Source organism: Aspergillus tanneri (assembly GCF_003426965.1).
Source record: "Aspergillus tanneri strain NIH1004 chromosome Unknown AapTan_6_pilon_pilon_pilon, whole genome shotgun sequence".
Classification (NCBI taxonomy): Eukaryota; Fungi; Ascomycota; class Eurotiomycetes; order Eurotiales; family Aspergillaceae; genus Aspergillus; species Aspergillus tanneri.
The window spans coordinates 2588892-2610064 of NW_022984633.1; the positions used below are offsets into that span (position 1 = coordinate 2588892).

General features: G+C 50.9%; 6 protein-coding genes across 6 annotated transcripts; 3 read left to right on the forward strand and 3 right to left on the reverse strand.

Annotated features, from left to right (window-relative positions):
* Positions 1–903: 903 nt before the first annotated feature.
* HOS4 (putative histone deacetylase complex subunit (Hos4)) lies at positions 904–5724 on the forward strand (the record flags this gene model as incomplete). Its single annotated transcript, XM_033573485.1, has 4 exons — positions 904–4395; positions 4461–4610; positions 5201–5528; positions 5600–5724. 4 exons carry the CDS (start codon positions 904–906, stop codon positions 5722–5724), a joined length of 4095 nt encoding a protein of 1364 aa, XP_033424037.1.
* A 389-nt stretch (positions 5725–6113) lies between these two features.
* On the reverse strand, positions 6114–7959 carry ATNIH1004_008883 (GID4/VID24 family protein; the record flags this gene model as incomplete). Its single annotated transcript, XM_033573486.1, has 3 exons — positions 6114–6304; positions 6364–7888; positions 7936–7959. The coding sequence occupies 3 exons, from the start codon at positions 7957–7959 to the stop codon at positions 6114–6116; spliced, it is 1740 nt and encodes a 579-aa protein (XP_033424038.1).
* Positions 7960–8527: 568 nt separating this feature from the next.
* On the forward strand, positions 8528–9759 carry ATNIH1004_008884 (uncharacterized protein; the record flags this gene model as incomplete). Its single annotated transcript, XM_033573487.1, has 2 exons — positions 8528–8703; positions 8784–9759. 2 exons carry the CDS (start codon positions 8528–8530, stop codon positions 9757–9759), a joined length of 1152 nt encoding a protein of 383 aa, XP_033424039.1.
* Positions 9760–10011: 252 nt separating this feature from the next.
* URH1 (uridine-cytidine N-ribohydrolase) lies at positions 10012–11416 on the reverse strand (the record flags this gene model as incomplete). The annotated part of the gene is made up of 5 exons (XM_033573488.1): positions 10012–10554; positions 10625–10941; positions 11001–11205; positions 11275–11282; positions 11374–11416. The coding sequence occupies 5 exons, from the start codon at positions 11414–11416 to the stop codon at positions 10012–10014; spliced, it is 1116 nt and encodes a 371-aa protein (XP_033424040.1).
* A 320-nt stretch (positions 11417–11736) lies between these two features.
* ATNIH1004_008886 (uncharacterized protein) lies at positions 11737–15188 on the forward strand (the record flags this gene model as incomplete). The annotated part of the gene is made up of 3 exons (XM_033573489.1): positions 11737–12253; positions 12346–13138; positions 14501–15188. 3 exons carry the CDS (start codon positions 11737–11739, stop codon positions 15186–15188), a joined length of 1998 nt encoding a protein of 665 aa, XP_033424041.1.
* Positions 15189–16817: 1629 nt separating this feature from the next.
* ATNIH1004_008887 (DNA-binding domain-containing protein) lies at positions 16818–18541 on the reverse strand (the record flags this gene model as incomplete). The annotated part of the gene is made up of 3 exons (XM_033573490.1): positions 16818–17973; positions 18041–18062; positions 18118–18541. 3 exons carry the CDS (start codon positions 18539–18541, stop codon positions 16818–16820), a joined length of 1602 nt encoding a protein of 533 aa, XP_033424042.1.
* Positions 18542–21173: the final 2632 nt, after the last annotated feature.

Here is a 21173-nt window from a genome sequence, read left to right on the forward strand (position 1 = left end):
GATATCCGTCAATCCATCCGATCCATCCATCCATCCCCGAAGCGACGGTGACTCATATTGCTTCCTCCCCATTCCGAACTGTAATATTACTATTATAATACCTGGTATTAACCAGGGAGACGACTGAAAAGTCGGACCGACCGTATTGGTTGGTATCGTACCATGTATGACTAACCCACATCGGAGTAGCGGAATCAGTGCTCCGCGGGTGGCCAAAAAAAAAAAAAAAGAGAGAGAGAGACAATGGTAAGTTTCCTGGGGGCGATACCAACACGACTTTCCCAGGATTTGACAACTGCGACTCGGCGGGACTGCTACCATTATTATCTAACCAGTTAACTCATTGCGACTCTTACCTACTAACTAACTGCCCTCCGCTAATTTCCCTAACCCCAGTGAACATCGGCCGTTTCAATCTCTTGCTTTCTCTCTTCACTCTTCCCTCGTCTTCTTCTTCCTCTTCCTCATTTTTCTTTTCTAGTCTTTTCTCCCACACTTACTCCCTATTAATTCTTTTTCTCGACCGTCAACCTCTCTTTATTTTCCCTCCATCCTGCCGCGTATTCCCCCCATTTCGTATCGTTCAGGAGCTCCTAACCTGATCTATTTCCCTTAACCATCGCCTCTTCTCATTACCCGTTCTTTGTTTCCCTATCCTACTGGAATCCGACCTTTTTTTCAGCCAACTTGTCCTTACGACCGTTTCTTGGCCTTTTTTCACCCTCTTTCTTTCTACTCGTCCAATAATCCCGCAAATATCCTTGGAACGCGAGTCTGTCCGCGGTCGTGGTCAAGAACCGGCATCCGCGCACAACTGCTGGTGTCTTTGACCACGAGTCTTATTGTCCGCTACGGCCCCCCGAAAATGACGAGCAGAATCCCCAGGAATCGAGTGCTACCGCTATGAGTGATGTTGACACTGTCCCCTCCCTGCCAGCTACCCTGGATGCCGGACAAAGCGCTCTTGCGGTCAAGGTGAATAGCCGGTCTCCCTCGGGACCGCCATCCCCAAAGAGAACATCGCCATCTCGAGTTCTCAACGGAGGTGATGGCCCCGCAGAGGAGATTGTTCCCGTTGCCGGGGAGGGCGATGGGCCACCGAGTCCTAGGGCTGATTCGGAGGCAGAAACCATAATTCAATCGGGCCGAGAGTCTTTATCGCCAGAGAAAAGACGGAAGTATATAAAGCATGAACCGAGACGACGTGATGATGGAAATTTACATGTTGATGACATGGTACCAGGCCTGGCCCCTGAAGATCTGCGACGGGGAAACTCCCTAAATGGCGGTTCTCCCAGCGAATGCGACCGTGACTTGCGCCCATTGAGCCCTCCCGGAAGAGCCAACTCCCCCGTGTCTATTGTGAAGTTAGAGAAGCCTGAGGAGTCGCTGTCCGTTCCAAGGAAATCGGAGCCCCCCTATCCTTCGGTTCCCGCGCCCAACTCGAGAAAGCGTAGTTTCAGCGAAACCATCGACGGCGAAGAAGGACCGGTTCGTCAAGACAGTTCTGCCCCCGCACATGACAGGGGGCGGAAGGAGCTGAACGGCGTAACCTTGCCTCGTCCTATATCCAATGATCGTTCAATATCGCCTATCCGGTCCTCCCATAAGCGAACGTCTTCGGGCCACCTGGTGAATGGTGGCAGCGATCCGCAGAGGAAGAAGAAGGCTCCTACGCCACTCATCACTGGCTTTCAAAGGCAGAGTTCGGAAGATAGGCAGTCTGTGTCATCTTCAACAAGTGGTTCTCCGTTACCCAGTGCACACATTCGCAAACTCGGTTCTGTCGACGGCGCTTCGGCTTCCCCAGCAAGACCTACGGGCTACAAGAAACAGCGTGACCAGAATGGGCGAACACGCTTGGCACGTGCCTGCGCGGCGCAAGAACTGGAAACGGCAATGACTAGGCATGCAGAACGCCCAGAGGATTTGAACGTAGCAGACAATGCTGGCAATACCCCGCTGCAAATTGCCTCCCTTGAGGGTTGTGCTCCTATTGTGAAATTTCTTCTGGAAGCTGGCTGTGAAATTGACACCAAGAATATCGACAAGGATACTCCGTTAATCGATGCGGTTGAGAACGGACATTTGGATGTTGTGAAACTCTTGCTGGAGGCGGGTGCGAACCCTCGTACCGTGAATGCAGAGGGTGATGAGCCCTACGACCTGATTCCGACGGACTCGGACGACTACGAAGAGATTCGGCGAGTGTTAGCAGAGGCAAAAGCAGCCGCTAGGCCTGGCCGTCGTTCAGAGGAGCGAGCTGGGTCCGACAACAAAGAACCGCCCTCGCGACGCATTTCAGCCGAGAGTGCTCGCGACTCGCCCCCTGCGAACAGGCCGCGTAGCCCTCCTCTCAACACCACGACGAAACGAAAGACTGTTCGAAGCGAGGCTACCCGAAACGACCTGTTGTGGACCACGGCAACTCCGGAGAATCTACAAGCCTTTGCCGCCAAGGGCGATTTCGTGGGAGTTGCCAATATCTTGAATGTGGGACAGAAGGCTGATACCGAGTCCATGATTGCTGCTGCTAAAGGGGGTCATGACGAAGTGGTTTCCCTCTTGCTTGGTATTGGGGATGCAGACCCTGACCCTGACCCAATACAAGATGGCTCTCAGAAGCCAGGTTACAACACGCCCATGCTCGCTGCTATTGGTCGGGGTAACCTGGAAGTTATCAGGATCTTGCTTAACCAACGCCAGTTCAACCCGACACGACGACTTTACAGAGATCGCACGTATTTTGAGCTGTCCCGGGAGCGCAGGGCAGATAACTGGGAGGAAGAATATGATCTTCTACGGGATGCATACGACAATCACATTAAAGCCAAGAAGCACCGGAGGGCGGAAGTTTCGTCACCCCGACGACACCGTGATAGAGAACGGGAGAACAAGCGATCTGGACGCAGAGACTCGATATCTCCAGGAACTCGACCTCGAAAAATGATCGGCAGCCCGGGCCACCGAGACACCGCTTCTAAGGACGCAGCTCTTGCGAAGGAAAAAAGGCGAGACTGCATGGCTCATGCCAAAGAGAAGTCTGTTCGTCCGAAACTATCCCACCGGCCGAGCGAGGGTTTGGCTGCTGGCCCTGATCCTGACGGGTCTCGACATGACCCACCTAGGTCCAAGCTATCTTTATCGGCTAAAGACGGAGAATCGGGTGCTACTGGGCGTGGGGACGAGGCTCCTAAAAGAAGACGATTGATCGCCGGACGTCCCCCTCAAGATCGCGACCGCAGAAGGCCTAGTTTACCGTCGTCCGATTCTGTGTCAGGACGGGAGGAGAATCCTAGACCACGTATGGATCATTCTGAACCTGGTACCAAGTCAGGATTGAAACGTAGACAAGGCAGCGTGAGCCCTGAACCCCCTCGCTCTCGTGACTTGGAGGCACTCAAGAAAAAACGGCGGGTCTTGTCCGAAGACGGGACGCCTAACAATACTAACGGAGCGCCGAAGAAGTGTCAAGCGGCAACAATAGGAGACATCAAATCTTTGCGCCAGGAGGACGGCGGCGATTCACAGTTGGACCCTAGTGCTGCTGTTCTAGGGGAGCCCGAGATGATAGCTCACAAGCCACCCGAACGAAAACCCGTGAAAGAAGAGCATGAGAAGCACGAGGCACATGACTTGGACGATATTCCAATGGAGGATTCTGTGAGCCCCACTGCGAAGGCGGAAGTGGAGGCGGAAGCTCGGCGACAGAAGGAGGCCTGGAAAGCGAAACAGGAACAAATAGCGGAGGAAGCGCGCTTGGCCGCTGAAGCCGAAAAGGCTCGACTTGAAAGGGAGGAGGAAGAACGGGCGGCTCGGGCAGCTCGCCATGCTCAAGAAAAGGCTGCGGAAGAGGAACGCAAGCGGCGAGAGGCAGAACAGCGGCGGATCAGGCAAGCTGAAGAAGAGCGCCAGAAACGTCTCGAACAAGAAAGGCTTCGTCTTGCAAAACTGCGCAGGGAGCAGGAAGAACAAGAACAGCGACGGCGTGATGCGCTACCAAGCAGACTTCGAGATGCGGCCAATTTGGTTGGGTCAAACGACCCTCGGGCGCGGAGCCATATATGGTTGAAGAAGTTTATGCCTGTGGTTACGGCTGAGACGAGACAACTGGATGCTTCTTGCGCACCGGATGTTGCGGATGAGAAATGGGTTCCAAACTACTTGGTGGCACCGTTATTGGCAACAAATGATCTGCAATTGTCGCAGTATGCCAGCTGGGAGAAACGGAATGCGACACAGACACAGCGGATGAATCTATGGCGGGTCACACGACGAATGCTTGTTCAAGCGGATGACACGGAATTCATGAACTCGTCCTTTGGACAGATTATGCGCCGGGATAGTGAGACACGACCCAAATACTTCGATATGGAGCATGTATTTTGGGTTCGGGTATGTTTCCTCCCTCAGATATGTATCGCTTGATGTGATGGGTGAATGCTGACAGGGTGCGCTAGCTTTCCGACTTCATGGATCTTGTCCCGCATGTTCCACATCTGCATGGGCTCGACATCCAGTTTCTGAAGATGCACATTGATCAGGAACCGTCGATGGCGCCTGCATTCGATCTACCGCAGCCCAATGGGCATGTGGCGGGACCTCCCTTGGTGGGGGATAGGTTTTCCAATGGAATAAAAGGCCTAACGAATGGTTATGGTCATGCACGACCGAGTACATATGTGTAATGTTTGATACCTCATCACTTTCTGGCGATTACGAGTACGGTCTGTACAGGTGGAACTTTCCTTGATGTATGACTATGATACCTTGTTGATGTGATGTGATGTTCCTGTGTGTTCGGGTAGGATTGGATAGAGCAAGGCTCTGGCAGTCTATGTGACCATTATGCAATAATTATCTGTAGACGTTCATTCGGTCTGTTTGCGTTTCTGTGGGGACAATAACACGTGATCCATCACATGACCAAATAGATTACATAAGCTATAGGGCACACCACCCAAGATTTAGGCGAGAAAACAGCGGAGATTCCACACACCTGCATCAGCACTCCATCATCTCAACTCTTTGAGGAAAATCCGACAGGATATACTAACTGAATCAACAAAATGGTATGTCGTTATCACCCACACTTGTTTCTTGCGTCCAGCCTAGCATGAATTTCCAATGGCCAATACAAGGAAGAAAAGAAAAGAAAGGAAAAGAGGGAAAAAAAAGGACGATAACTAACATTGACCAGTCGGACGGAGAAGAGACCATTTCCAACCCCCCCGTCGCAGCCGCCGATGAGGTCGAAGTCTCAGCTGACGCTGGCGCCGGCGGCCAGATGTCCGTCCTGGATGCCCTGAAGGGAGTTTTGCGCATCTCTTTGATCCACGACGGTCTTGCTCGTGGACTCCGCGAGGCGGCCAAGTCTCTGGACCGTCGCCAGGCGCACATGTGTGTGCTCAACGAAGGCTGCGAAGAAGAGGCCTACAAGAAGCTCGTGGTGGCTCTTTGCTCTGAGCATAAGATCCCTCTCATCAAGGTCCCCGATGGAAAGATGTTGGGCGAGTGGGTTGGTCTTTGTAAGTCTTTTTATTCGACTGCAGGCTTGTGGGGGTGATACTTGGTTTGTGGTCATGCTGATTGTTTGTAGGCCAGCTCGATCGTGAGGGTAACGCTCGTAAGGTCGTCAACTGCTCTTGCGTCGTTGTTAAGGACTGGGGTGAGGAGTCCCAGGAGCGTTCCGTTCTCCTCAACTACTTCCAGACTGAGCAGTAGATTTGACTATTTGGCTGTCTCTGCTTTGGTCGGATGAATAGATTGGTGGATCTGTGGATGGATGGATGAACAAGTGATGGAGGGATTTAGTTCCGGTCTTCATAACCTATCTTACCATTTCTCGTCCAGCAGTCAAAATGATCAATGAAAAAAAGAATAAACAGTCATATACTCTGGTAGTCATATCCATCGTTATCTTGGATGGTATATCATCGTATGTCATCACTAGGTTACAATTTACTGTAGTCTGTACGAACGACATCAGGATGTCGATCTTCTGCAAGATGTACCATATATCTCGCCGAATAAGGCGGAGGGAATCAAAAGCTATAACGCCGGCTATGCGAAATCAAAAAGCCCCCCAAATCGAACAAACGCCCCAGGATATGCTAGCGGAAACTGTACGACGGCCGGACCATCTTCTTGGTCTCTGGTTTTAATGATAACTGCTGGTACGGGGAGCTGCCGGGATCGTAGTAAAGACCCTCGATCTGGCCGCTCTCGCGATGCAGGGAGATGTAGTAGAATCCGGAGATGGTCAGCCCTTGGCGGGAGTCGGTAGGGGTAATAAAACAGCGTTCTATGCGAGGTCAACGGTGGAAAAAATGAAATGCCGTTGTTTCAATAGGTAAGACATACCTTTCCATCGCATTAAGATCCACCCCTGCGAGAGCTCCTCCGTGACCCATTTCCGACTCACGAGGTTCCTGGTCATCTCCTCGTCCGTGAGGGTCTTGAACGGCTGCAACTCGCGCCAGTAGGTGCTGTCTATCTCGGCGTCGGCTTTGAAGTTCTTGGTTTCTAGCGTGTGCGTGTTGAAGTCGATGATCTCCCCTTCGAGGAAGGTGACGATGTGCGCATCGTGGGACGGAGACGACTTGTCCGGGATGTTGTACGCCTCCATCGTCCCCGATAGGGTCATCTCCTGTGTGTTGATGTTGTGAATGGTAACTTTCACCGGCCAGTTCTCGTCCTTGCCCGTTCCCAGGTTGTAGATGCTGTTGGCCAGGTATCGCCGACCGTTGGTAGTGTACACGCTGATGCGGCCGGGGTTCTCGCCGTTGACGATCATGGGATCTTGTGACGATGACGAGGGACTCGTGGCCCGTTGGGCGAAAATTGAGCTGGCACTGGTCGCAGCCCGCTGCGACCCTGAGAAGACCATCCCGGGCCGCAGCCACGAGCAGACCGGCGGTGGGGCGATCGAAGTCGTATCAAGGATGAAATCCTCATGGTCCCAGGGGAGAAAGTCCCACTGGCCAAACCCCCCCGCGGCGGCGGAGGTCAAACTTTCTTCGACGGAACTCGAGTATCGTAGACGATCGAGGTACTTGATGGTCTCCTTCAGTCGGGGGCTCGGAGGATTCTCCATGTGCAGTTGTCGATGAGCGCTGATGCGAGCGCGCAGGTCGCTGTGAGTCAGGAGTCGATGCGGATCACCACGACTACTACTGGGGAGGTACCGATACGCACGAGACGTGGATGGGGCACCTGACCGGTCTCTACTGTCCTCCGTGTCCAGGCCTGCTCGTTCCCGGTCGAGAAGATAGTTGTGAAGGGTGCGGGTGCGTGAAAAGCGCGGCTGCCGTCGGACCGACTGTAGGAGGGCCTCGGTCGTGGGGTCATTCCAGCGATGGGAGGAAGTGCTTTCTGTTGGATCATCGGGCAAACCGTGTGGGCTTCGAGCAACGTATTCACGGCGCGCGTGACGCCGAGAGGCGGCGCTGCGATCGGACAGTCGTCCAAACCAAGAGGTGATGGAGTTGGGATCCTGCAGCGGCTCGTTCGTCATCACCTCATCGCCATCGTCGTCGTCATCATCATCGTCGGAAGCGGAAGCGGAAGCAGGCGCCCAGCCATAGAGTGCCCGTGGGTTGGACGTCCGACTCTCGTAGTTGGGGACGTTGCGAGAATGGTTGGAGGCATCGCGCTGACGGCGCAAAATGGGGATGCGACGGTTGATCTCGATGGAGGATCGCCTCCGGGCGGAGGGATCCGAATCCATAGGATGCAAGTTCGTGGGTAGGGGTTGCAGGTGGCGTGGATGACGACTGAGAGAGAGAGAGGAGTGGGAATCGCGAGAACGGAGAAAGCTCACGTTATCGTTGTGGGCATCGTCGGCGACGGCGACGGGCGGCTGCAGGGAGGAAGGAGGTGAACGATCCTGCAGAGTCGGTCAGATTACGTTTTGTCAGTCAGATTAAAACGCACCGAGGGAGAATTGACCGGAGGCATGGATGCAGAGAGAATTTCAGATGAAGAGGGGAAGAGAATGAGGGATGATGAGGCAAATCAAGAAGTGGTTTTCGGTGATTACATGATCTCTCTCTCTAGTTATCCATCTCTCCTTCTTCTCTCTTACCTCGATTCCATCTCATCTATGTGATTCGATTCTCTCTTCTATTTCTTCTCTCTATCTGCCTGTCTCTCTATCTCTCTATCTCTCTATCTCTCTCTTTTAATAAGCGATAGAACTCTAGAATGGATATTTATTGATGATATCACGGACACCACATAGCCAACATGACTACCCACCGTCTCCATCACAGTACATCAGCTCTATCAACTGTATTAACTCTATAATCTTTATATCCCAGATCCTATATCCCAGGTCTATATCGTGATGAAACTCGGTAACTCGGCTTGTAAACGGAAGAACTCCGACAGTCGGGGATGAATCCCCCCACGCTCGTCGTTGACGTGGGATTGTTTCCCTTCGGTCGCTGTCTCCATATATCTTCTGTCCGACTTTCCAATTTCTCCACGGTAGACAACTGCCTTCTCAAAACTCACCGGTCACACCATGGCCAAAATCAAATCCATTGAGTACTTCCGTGTGCTGCCTCGATGGCTCTTTGTTAAGATTGTCGACGAAAATGGTCACTATGGCTGGGGCGAGAGTACACTGGAAGGTCATACCGAGGCTGTCGAGGGCACTCTGAATGCCTTGTGCAAGCGATTCCAAGGATACGAAGCCGAGTAAGCCAGCCTACTCCTACTACGACTATATCTCCACCAACTCTCGAATATGGAATACCCTTCTAACTCTCCCTCCACAGTGACATCGAACATATCTGGCAGATGGCCTGGCGACTGGGTTTCTACCGTGGTGGCCCCGTCTTAATGTCCGCCATTTCTGGCATCGATATCGCCCTCTGGGACCTCAAGGGCCGTCGACTCGGCGTGCCCATCCACCAACTCCTCGGCGGCAAAGTCCGGCACAAGCTGTCCGTGTATGCCTGGATCGGCGGGGACCGACCTTACGACGTCGAAGTCGCCGGAAAAGCACGTCTTGCCCAAGGGTTCAAAGCCATCAAGATGAACGCCACCGAGGACGTCAACTGGTTGGATTCGCCGCGCGTGCTGGACGCCAGTGTCGAGCGACTAAAGACCATCAAGGCGCTGGGCCTGGATGCCGCGGTGGACTTCCACGGTCGTCTGCACAAGCCCATGGCCAAACAGCTGGCCAAGGCGCTGGAACCACACCAGCCGCTCTTCCTCGAGGAGCCACTTCTCTCCGAACACCCTGAGGGGATCAAGCAGCTGTCGGGCCTGGTGTCGTGTCCCATCGCCCTAGGAGAACGACTGTTCAGTCGCTGGGACGTCAAGCGGTTCCTCGAAGATGGCAGTGTTGATGTCTTGCAGCCGGATATCAGCCACTGTGGCGGCATCTCGGAACTGCGTCGCATCGCCTCCATGGCGGAGACCTACGATGTGTCTCTGGCGCCGCATTGTCCGCTGGGCCCCATCGCCTTGGCTGCCTGCATGCAGGTGGACCTAACTACGCCGAACTTTGTTATCCAGGAGATGAGCCTGGGCATCCATTACAACACCGAGGCGGGTGATTACGACATCACCAGCTACGTGAAGGATCCGAGCGCCTTCGAGGTCCGCGACGGTTACGTCGATGCGCTGATGGGGCCCGGCCTGGGTATCGAGATCGACGAGGAGGTGGTTCGTCGTGTCGCCCAATCCACTGAGCCCTGGTTGCCTAAGGAATTCTTTGGCCCGGATGGTGGTATTAGAGAGTGGTAGGGGTATTCCCTACCCCTTCTTTGGTGGGTTTATGTACAGCTTAGATGATTGGGTTTGCATAGCGATTACGGATATATCGCGAAATAGTTTGACAGTGAAAAATAAGTTAATCTATTCCGATTCATATAGATGCAGAATATAAGACTCTAAAGAACCACCCCCGTAGCCAATCAATGTATCTACCTCTAGGACAATCTAGCCTATATACTGTTTGCTCCCCGGACTGGACGGGCGATATACCTTCCAGGCATCTCAGGTCTTCCGTGCAGCGTTACATCTATCAGCTCGTTGGAGACAATCCAGAATGAGGTTCCAGAACGCATCGAGATCCACACCGCGGGGAATAGCAACACCCTGCATGGTGGGAGCGACAACGGAGCGACCCAGCTGGCCGACGAGTTCGACATCTGTCCCGTGGAGCCCATCGGTGATGACAGAGACAGCAAACCGCTCTCCATCGCGGTCGTCGAACTGTAATGCCTGTTTTGGATGCCGGGCTGTGAATTCCGGATTGAGATTCGACAGTATCACAGCAACGGCAAGAGGGTCATGCAATGGAGGGCCGTTGGTGAGACCAAACACTCTTTCGTACGTGGACGCGAAGAATATAAGTAAGTCGAATAGCATCTGTCGAAGGGCGGTTGGTGGTGGGGATGCGTCGGCTCCGCCGTGCAAGATGCGAGTCTGGATGGTTGGCGATGCGAGGACTTGATGGGTTAAGTCTAGAGTGATGAGTGTGGTTTTGGAAGCGAGGACCTGATTGCTGAAGATGGATTGAGACCCTTCAGGATCGCACTGGAGCAAGAGAAGGGATGTCAGGAACGGTTAGCCGAAGTTGTAACTTGGATTGCATATATGTGCGTACGTAGATGTTGAATTCCGCCAACGGCGTGACGTTCCCAATCCTGGTCTCTTGGCCCTTGAGCCGGCTCATGGGAGCATCGGTGAATCCCTCGCCCACGCCGCCGCCCATGATACTCAGACCGTGGATGTGCTCTGCTACTTCAGGGAAAGTTGCAAAAAGCAATGCGACATTCGTCAGGGCCCCCGTTGCGATGACCCAGGCCGTGTCTTTGGGCTGCGCCAAGAGGGCATCTCGCATCGCTAGAATCGGGTTTTTATCCGTCACGGGAGACCGACTCGGTTTGGGTAGGAGCTCGGTTCCGTCAATTCCGGAGTCGCCTGGAGGGCAGTTGTGAGAATCGGGCACAGGAGAGGGTGGGCTTAATGGTCGTCTTTACCATGGATATCCGGAGCATGAATGGCCGGTCGGCAGAAGGGTTTCGAATTACCAGGATAGACAGGAATCTCTGGTCGACCGATGGCTTCCAGGATCCTTGTGGCATTGACAGTGGTGTTTTCCAGGGACGAGTTGCCGTGGACTGTGGTGATCCCTAGCAGGTGCAAGGAGGGATGATGTGCAGCAACGAGAATGGCAAAGGCATCCTATGCAGCGTGAGAATGTTTATTTTAATTTCCTACACTTAACAATAAAGAGAACGGGCTATTTCTCACATCGTGACCTGAGACCACCATTAATGTCAGCGTTGGGGCACGACGAATCGATAAAATACAGACATTTGACTCGGATGATTACGGTCTGGGACTACCAACCGGGATCACAATCCAGCCATAGAGGGATTGGGAGATCAGACATGATGATGGACAAACAATACAGTGTAACAGGAGGAGTAGGAGTAGTAGTTAGAACAAGAAGGAGATGATGAATTGCGGGGGAACACGTCTTGATAAGCCCCCCGTGATTACCCTGCCCTTATCGGGGCCCTAAGCCCTACATTCCAAATGCGGCGATATGCGTCATCCATCGCCATTCGCTGACTGACGGAAACGCAACTCGCGCTAGTCGCTTCATGCGGCCTCATCAATGGCACCACATTCCAACCTAATGTACATATACCTCGATTGCTGCTTGACTACGCGTTTCAGCTTCTAGCTTGTGCTTTAGATTGGGATGAGATGACCGGCGACCCTCCTCGCTCTCGCCTTCAACCGCTTTCGCAGCTCAAAGCGGGACCAACCACTTTCAGCTCCAAGTCCACGGCCTTACCTGGTTCTTCAAATCTCTCAACTTCGTACCCTCCCCAAAGGCCTCCGCTGTCAAAGTCCGTTAGTCGGGATGAACAGGCTGGTGCGACCAGCGATAAGGCAACAGCAGCCTTGATCCGACGCGTCTTGTGTCCCCAGACTGGCACCCATGGTGGAGCTTCCACCCCCCAGCCTCCGGGAGACTTGCTACCGCCGCTCACGAGCTCCAACGAGATCGATTTCCAGCTCTATGCCATTGTCGCCGCCATAGTGAAGGAGTTTGTTCTTTCGTGGTACTTGAAGATCACACCGGATCAAATTCTGGTGAACGAAGTGCTCCAGGTAATTGCGCATTGCACTCGTGCGCTGGAGCAGAGACTTCGAGGAACCGACGTTGCACAGCTGCTTCTGGACGAAATTCCGGCTCTGGTTGAAGCACATATTACCTGTGAGACCATGACTCCCCTACGTGTCCCGTCTTCTGGCCAGCCAGCTGGGCGCCATTGGGCCGATACTGACTGCTTTTCCAACAATGTCTAGCGTACAGGCTTGCTAGGGAACAGTCTCGACTGTCTGGACTCTCTCCATCCGCTCGTGAAATTTATCATGCCTTGCACCCGCATCCGGCGTTTTCACCCATCCCGAATCCCTCGAACGCGAACGCCGTTGAGCGACAGCGCGCAAACGAGGCCGCATATCGACAGCTACTTGCGCAGGGAGTGTTGGCCGTACTTCTCCCGACGGAGGACCTAGAGAATGCTTGTCTGCGGACGCTGGCCAGCGATATTTTGGCTGACCTGATCTTGGGAGCCCAAATTAGTGGAAAGCTGTGTGAAGGGTGGTTTCTGTGGGAGAGTATCACAAAGCTTGTGGATACTGTGGGACGCCAACCCATCCCGGAGGATGACACAAACACGACAGTACCCCTTAAACATGACCAATTACGGAAGTTTGGGCTGCTCACCTCCAGGGAAGAGTTCCAGAAACGCCATCCATCCAAGCACCAGGTACCGCTTGCAGAGTGGATGTGGAACATTCTCCAGGGGGCATATCTGGTCTACGTGGCTGTACGTTTCATCGTGACGGGGCTCTTTCGCGTTGCAACCGCGCCCTCGGCTTCCACAATTCCTATCAGCCATACACAAGAGGCGTCGCCTTTACGCGACCCCCCTGAAAAGCACCCTGTGCTGGACTACGGACTGTACAGGATGCTTTCCCAACTACTCGATGTCCCTCGGCGAATGCCGTGGCTAAGTGGGTTGCTGGCACTGTCCCAATACCTGATCCTGGCAGGCCCAGGCCGATTAGGTGACACCGGCAGCGTTCTTGATAGGTGAGTCATTTCAAAATTTTCTAGTTTTCCTCTCCTCCCCTCCCCTCTTCACCCCCTTCCCGACGACCACCAATCTCTAGATCTGGACCGAGTCTCGCGCTCTCGTCCTTTGGAAGCGAGTGAGTAGTGTGAGAGCCAGGCTGTGGAGAAGCAGTACGGTCCGATCTCCGAACAACGATCTACGTTGGCACGCACCCCTTTTGTGGCAGAGCCGTGCACGGAGGACAAATGCAGTGGACGTGCATTGCTCGCATACTGCACTGATCACTTGATCTGCTGGTGGATGCCTCATCCGTCGGCTCTCATTCGCCCGTGCCCTCTGGCTCGTCCATACCGGGTGCGTACGGTTATTTTACCGCCCGTGTACCGTCCTTACCATACGGGTCATTATTCTGTGTTTTCCAAGTAGGATTCTTGCCGATGATGGATGAGAAAAAAAAAAAAAAAGCAAATTCCCTTCATCACCGTCGGAGCCGAATGAGGAAGAGTTGACCTGTCTATGTCAGACAGTCCGAACTCGAACCTGAACGTGCCTTGTCAATTTATCGATCCACTACCTACAGAGTACATTTCCTGGCCCGGCCCTTTCCGTCCCGTTTCATTTTGGCTGTGCCTGATCAGCACCACCTTCAGGAAGAAATACTCTGTAATATGGAGGGCTTGACAAAGTCGGAGGAAGGTCCGGCTACGCTGTCACTATCCCACGGTTGCATTGCCCATCACTCCTTGGAGGGGAAAACCCATATATCTATGCTTAGGCCCCTGTTCCCCTCCTAGGTGGGCGCATTCCCAGGGGGGGTTCACCAATTCAAGCTAAGCAAGCTAAAAGACGATACATGGAGCGACTGGGGACGATCGCCTAGGCATTGGTTGAGTGAAGAACCATGCGATATTGGGAATGAATTGGCAGGGATAGGGTAAAAGCCCTGGTTTTGCTTCCCCTTTTGGGGCGAATCAGCGAAAATCCTCTTGCGAAGGGTTTTCGAGGACAGTCACGGCGTTCAGACAACGCTAGATGCGCCTCTTGGACTTGCCGTCACCTTCAGCTTTCGGCCTTGTTCAATCGCACCAATCGATGGCCCAAGCTCCTCGACTGTCCTGGGGCCAAGCAACGATCGCTTTCCTGGCACGAACTCGGATTAGCCTCGCGTTGCACGGTCCTTTTTTCATAAAAAGGCAGAAGACGCCTTTTCTCTCTCAACCGCTTCTCCACAGTCCGGCTCTACCGCTTACTGGGCTATCTTCGTCTGCGTTGCGCGATTTGCTTCTTTTTTTTTTTTTTTTTTCATTTTCTTATTTTCGTTTTTTTCATTTTTTTTTTTATCTTTCTTTCTGAATCATTCTCATACGTTATTCCACCAGGTTCCTCCACGAGACCATTCAAGACTATATTCTGACCCCCACTTTACTGCCCAACCTGCTCCGCGCGTCCAGGGCGGCACTTTTCCCTTTGAACGCCCTTCCGGGTCAGGCCGCGGCGGGTACGAATGCCACCGGCCCTCCGACGCCGCACTTGCCTGTGCAACCTCCAGTTTCGCCTACAGAGAGGGATCCTGGTAGCGATGCCGCTGGCGCAAGTAACGCCAGCAGTGGCGTCTCTACGCCTAACCTCTCAGCGACCGCGCCTTCCGTCTCTCCGGACCCACGTCCATCCGCGGCCGAAATCGCTTCCATCAAGCGACGGTGCGCGGTGAGCCTTTTATTGCGGATTCCTCGTCCAATTGCACAGCGCTTCTTTGGTATTCCCGCCAATGGCCATGGACACACACCCCTAGACGGGGAAGCGTCCCCTGGACAGGACTGCCAGCGGTCAGAGTCTTCCCGGGCGTCGTCGCCGGCTCCCCCCGCCTCCACCAGCCTAGAAGAGTCGCTTCTCCTCGCAGCGATCGAGAACGATCTTCTCGATCTATTTGCGGATGAGTACTGTAATAAACATCTAATCTATTCGATCATCGAAGCTATCCTGGCGAAGCTTCTCCCGGAATTATCGGAGCGCAGCCCAACGGAACTAATGGAGGACAGAGGGGTGATCACCACTTTCACCATATGAACATACCAGCACTACTCCGGCAGTTGGAAGGAACCCAGACCGACACATAGTCGAGCTTAATGTCATAGATCCCTCGACCTAGTTATAATAATGTTAATGATCCTGAAATCCGTCACGCTTATGGCGATTGCATCTTAATCTGCGATTGAGACTTGTATGCCGGGGTAAGACGCAGTAGTAAGGATAGGCAACCGTTGTCATGGCCATTCTAAGTAAGACTCATTCCCTATTTAGGCCGATTACCTTAAGATTTCCACGTAAGCGATCCTCGTGTAACATCGGCCCTGGAGGGAACCCCGTAGTATGCAATAGGATTGAGAGTCATCTGGACCTGATGACCTTGGGCCCAAGATCAAAGAAACGAAACGGCCAAGGATGCAATCCAACGATCTAGGTGATTAATCCCTGTAAGTTTATATGAATAGATCCACAGGTCCCTAGAATAATTAGATAGGCAAGTACCCACCAGAGCTCCTAGGTAGAATAATACCGCCAACGTCAACGGGATTTGGTTCGGAAGGATGCCAAAGGGAGAAAAAGGATGATGATGCTGGTACGTACTCTGTACATGGACCAACTAGGCAGGTAGGTACGGTAAGGAAGTAGCATATTTTATATAGTATATACCCTAGGAAGGATTGTACTGCTTTATCTGGGAATCGAATGCAAGTATGGTAAGGGACGATCGTTTAAATTTTTACTCTGTAGGTACTAGGTGAGGATAGAAATCGATTAGGGGTACTGATTGCACTAATCTGGGATTGAAAGGATAGATACTAGGTAGGTAATGAGTAGGTACTGTAGATGGAGTAAGGAATTACCTTATTAACGTGAGAAATAATATTTAAATTAGTAATTATATTAAAAATGAACTGAAGTGACTCAAAGATGCGGTGGAAGTTCATTGACAAAAGAAAGTGGTTGTCAATCCATAATCATAATCAAGTCCAGTAAGACATATAAAGGAGAATAACCATAGAATTAAATTAATGGAAAATACAGTAAAGAAAACCCAGCTCCGTATGTTTTAATCTCTTCTCCGTTCCCTGCCGAAATTAAAAGCCCTAAGCAAAGTATGTCAGAAAAGTAACTCCAGTAGAAAATATGTATGATCCATGCCGTTTGGTTCCGCGTGAGCGGTTCAGTTTAATCATGCTTATGAGGGAACGATAAAGAAAAACGAAAGAAACATAAAGAAACTCCTTCCAACGACATCTCCCAATGATCGAATTACCGAGTCCCGTTCGATCCCGTCCGCCAGGTCTTTCGCCTGTCTCCATATGTAAACGTAGAAAAGCCGGAAAACCAATAAGCCCGCATAACCTTGAGGTTGCCCTCGCATGTTTGTGTATCGTCCGTTTTCCCTCACAAGTCTCGTCGATCTCGATCGAGCTTAGTGAAGCAGGGAATAATACAACATGACATTCAAATGCAATAATAAAACAAACGACCACCCAGGGGAATAAAAGAACAAGAGGGTATGTTGTACTAGGATAGTGAAACAACATAAGCGAAATGGGGGAATATTGAAAGAAAAAATAAAAATAAAACAGACAAAAATATCTGATGATAATTGTACCGATTACAGTGGCAGGATGCCACTTCTAATTTAGTACCACCTTGGTCTGTTCAACCCATGCTGTGAATGCTTTTCTTTCTAGTGACGTGAGGTGCATCCTCGTGCTCATCAATACGAGTGAGTCCGCCAGGTAGCGTGGTCTGGGCCTTTGCCAGCTCGAGCCTTTCCATCAGTTTGCCGATGGTCATATACTCCTGCGCCCCTAGTCCAGCTGGCTGGTGTTCAAAATAATTCATCACCAGCTCCAGCGCCTTTCGAGCTTCATCCTGGGTTGGAGAACCGGGAGAACTCACGGGAGAAACAGTGGTTGATTTCGAGAATAACGGTGGATAGATTGTCTTTGCCCTGATCTCGGGATTACTGCGGTTGCGCTTGATTATGTTTGACGATGTATCGAGACCAGGCAGGTTTTTGGTATCAGGCTCGTCCTTCAAGGGTGATTCCTGCAAGGTAGGAGGAGGAGAGTGTATAGAGGTCCTACGAGGTACTTGATCTGAAGGTTCGTCCACAGTCATAGCAGCAGTATCGACAGTGCTGAGCGGACATGTCTGGCTTCGCGGTCTATTAGGATTGCTATCCGTGGAGGAGTTACGGGACTGACTTGTGGGAGTAAACGGACTCTCTGAAACCAGCGTGGATGTTGGACTGGTCACACTGGGGGAGAAAGATGAGGTGGTATCGAGTGAAGTGGTGCTCTTGGTGTGCATATGCTGATAGTTCCCAATGAGGTCAGCCACAGCTTCAGCTTTGATATTCTCCTGGCTATGAGTTGGGGACAATGGTGACGGCGTTGTAAACCCAGGAGATATAGGTGAAAGTACAGTAGGAGACTGCACGGCCGATGCCAACGCCGAATTGATGCTCAGGCCAGTTGGACTTGTCGCCTCACTCTTGGTGGTGCTAAACGAGCTCTTCCGAGACTTTGCACCCAGTAAGTTGTTTTTGTGTTTGAATTTCTCCAGCCAGCTCGCAGTCAGAACTTTCTCTTTGCCATCAGAACTGCCGCACGTGCTGGCGAAGAAGAGGGCCTTCTCCCTAATCATTTCATCATTGAGGGGATAGCCGTGTCGCTGGTAGTTCCTCACCCAGTTGGAGAGAGCCTTTTCGATATCAGGGACCCGCCCCTTAGCTCGTTTGATAGGTGATCGACTCCCATCTTCTGGATTAAGGTATTTGTCTTTCTGGCGCAGCACTTTTGAAACAGTACTATTCGAGAGCAAATACCAGGCGTTAGAAACGGTTCTATATGTCCCAGAAGGGGATATGACTCTACCTTCGTTCCACTCCAAAGAGTGCTGTTTGTAGATCGTTAGCCTGTATTCACTGACGGGGAGATGAGTATGGGCCTACCTCCAATGTCGGTTTGCTTGGCAGTCTTGTGCTCCTCATGATAGAGACACATACGCCGACGGTCGTCATCCGTGAGTGTCCTTCGAGGTGTTGAGCTGCTAGTTGATGATTTACGCGGTGGCGGTGCGACTGGTGCAATTGGCGTTACAGAAGGTTGAATGGGAACGGGGGGCATTCCTGCTTCCGGGTATTGCGTGTGGTGAGAGAGCATGCTGGGCCATGTGGTCGACGGCAGAGTTAATGGTAGTGATGCATATGGAGGTGGTATGCCCACGTCGTAGGCCGAGTCCAAAGGTATCACACCATATCCAAACCCATGATAATCCAGTGGTGGTGAATGCTGAGAGGGCGTGAAGCCGCCCATGTCCACCCAGGGGGATGGTACAAAGTCACTCTCGTGTCCAGGAGAACTTTCTGTGTCCATGACTAGCAAAGTAGGAGGCGGTTAAAGGGTATATAGATAGAAAAAGAGACCCGGGAGAGGGATATGATACTATAACAATGGTGATCTTGCAGCAGTACTGGCACCAGAAAAATTCAGCGCTAACAAGAAACACCTGTCAAAACAATGGGAGAAAGAGGAACGAGTCAATGGGTGGAAAAGAGCCCCGGATATTAAGAACAAGAAAGGACAAAAAAAAGTAAAGAAAGGAAAATTCTCAGGGACGCAAAGAGATCTGATCTGAACAATCTAGAGTGTAATTGAGAAACAAGAATGCATGATCAACTTCAAAGGAACGAGACGGAATATGCAGTTAGCACTGACTGACGAATAAATCGGGAATCGAAGTCAGTATGTATGCCAAATACCAAAAAATAACAACCGGTATCCCGCGAGGGAGAATTCTTTCAGCACCTGTATTCCCGAACACAAGCTAATCAGACCTAAAGAGAGCAGCAATATGTATGCATGGAAGAAAACATGCAGGTCCTTTCCTCTCTTTTGTACAGTGGAGAGAATACAAAGCAACACGGATAAGGCATGGGACGGAGTTAAAAAAGGGTCAGGCTGGGGCGCAGGCACAGGGCCGATCCGAGAAGTAGTAGCAGCAGGAGTGGTAAAGAAGTATGGGGTGGACGGAGGCAGGCTGAGATAGAGACGTCTGGGTGGATGAGAGTCAAGTACTGTGGATGATGGATATAAAATGTCGTACCTGATTTGATGCTAGACCGACTGACGGACTAGACAGTAATAGGCACTAGATTTGACAGGGTCTCTCTCGAACGGCAATTGTCATTTCACCTGTCGAGGGGAGCCAAAAAAAAATAAAATATAGAGTAAAATAATAATGCATGATACCTAAGTAATACCCCCATCCATCATGATTAGTATCACTATAACGGGTGTCGTTATTATTATTTTATTATATATATTTTTTTTCCCGTTTATTTCTATGAACCAATGTCATTAGTTACAGAACACGAGTCTTGATAATGAACAGAATGAGGAAGACGGCACATTGGCATAATGATTGGTCCGTTCCCTCAAAGTAAAAGAAATAAAATAATTACCCCTTTGGAAAAAACTGGTGTGGGAAATAGACTCTGATTGGCGGGTAGTTAAATTGGGGGGCGGGGTGGGTTCAGGGATCTCCGTTCGGTCCAAATACCGCTACGCCGTACGGCACCGTACGGTGCTGTGTCAGGGTCTTGTATCAAACATGACGAGGTGCCTTGCAAGATGGCTAACGTGCTTGGGGAAGTGGCAGAAAGAGAGCTTCTGTTAAACTTGACGAAGGGTGGATGTTTTTTCCACGGCGGATGTTTCCAGCATGTTACACCGAAGTCAGAGCAAAGGCAGTGTCGGGTCCTAATTACCTCCTACTACCTACCTCTACGGCTTATACCGATCTCCTACAGTATAACCTAGAGAAATTGGTACCCGACGTACGGCGGAGTAGGAAACCACCCAAAAAAAAAAAAAAAAAAAAAAAAAAAAAAAAAAAAAAAAATACACAGACCAAAGATAGGAAGGTTGAAGCCCTTTTAGGTGGGAATTTATTTATTTACTAATTAGTACTGGGGTCAGTTTTTCTTATTTTTTGCTTTTTATATCATTGATGCCAATTTTTTTCATCTCGTTTGACAGACGGCCCTTGAGGCGGTATTCCTGTACTCTGTAGCTCTGTAGCACATTATAATACTTGGGAAAGAAGCCAGTGGACAAATCCACAATTACTCCAAAGAAAGGAGATCGCCCCGAACGAAAATCATGTACGGAGTATGGTCGTGTAAAATAATGATGAATTTTTTGGGTAAAAAGAAAAAAAAAAAAAAAAAAAAAAAAACAGAGAAAGAGGGTGCAACTTCCTGAGGAGCCAAGATCACTATACTTCCTGACGGACGGGGAGCGGATCGATAAACCGCTGAACCTAAAAGCCCGCATGACATACAGAGCAGGAACTTACTAGATAAAGCGAAGGTTCGACTATACTGGATTCCGACAATCATTGAAAGTCTAACGGTTTTCACAACCTTCTTGTGATGATAAATATGTTTCCACTGTATAGTACCGAGATATACCCGACTTCTTTTCAAATTTTTTTTTTTTTTCCTTGTTAGGCTGTCTTCTGTCCTTGCGATACCGACAACATGTGAAGAAAGTATATCGGACGGGAAAGCAAGGAGGGGGAGAAATTAAGGAGAGGACATTGGTCATTGGTCATCAAAAAGAGATAGACTGCAAATCTGACGTAGATTTGGCAAGAAGAAAAATATAATAATGCATAATAAAGATGGTAGATCTTTAGAAATCTAGGATGATGAAGCCTCACTAGGCTGATCCTCAACTAATGGCGGTTTTCGGCTTGTCAACTCTTGCTTGAAGGGATCAATACAAAGAACAAATATGTCCTTAGAGATGGCAATGCTTCTTGGAACCCACACTAATCAGAAATAATCTGCCAGTCGTAGGAGAGGACGGCCGATCTGCATAGTACTTTGTCACGAGAAAAACGTCAGGAGGTGGAACGGACAAATGAACAGTCAAAGGTTGATTCCAATTTCCCTTTCATTACATGGACCGGACATGGATTATAGATGAGGCTCGTCCTATC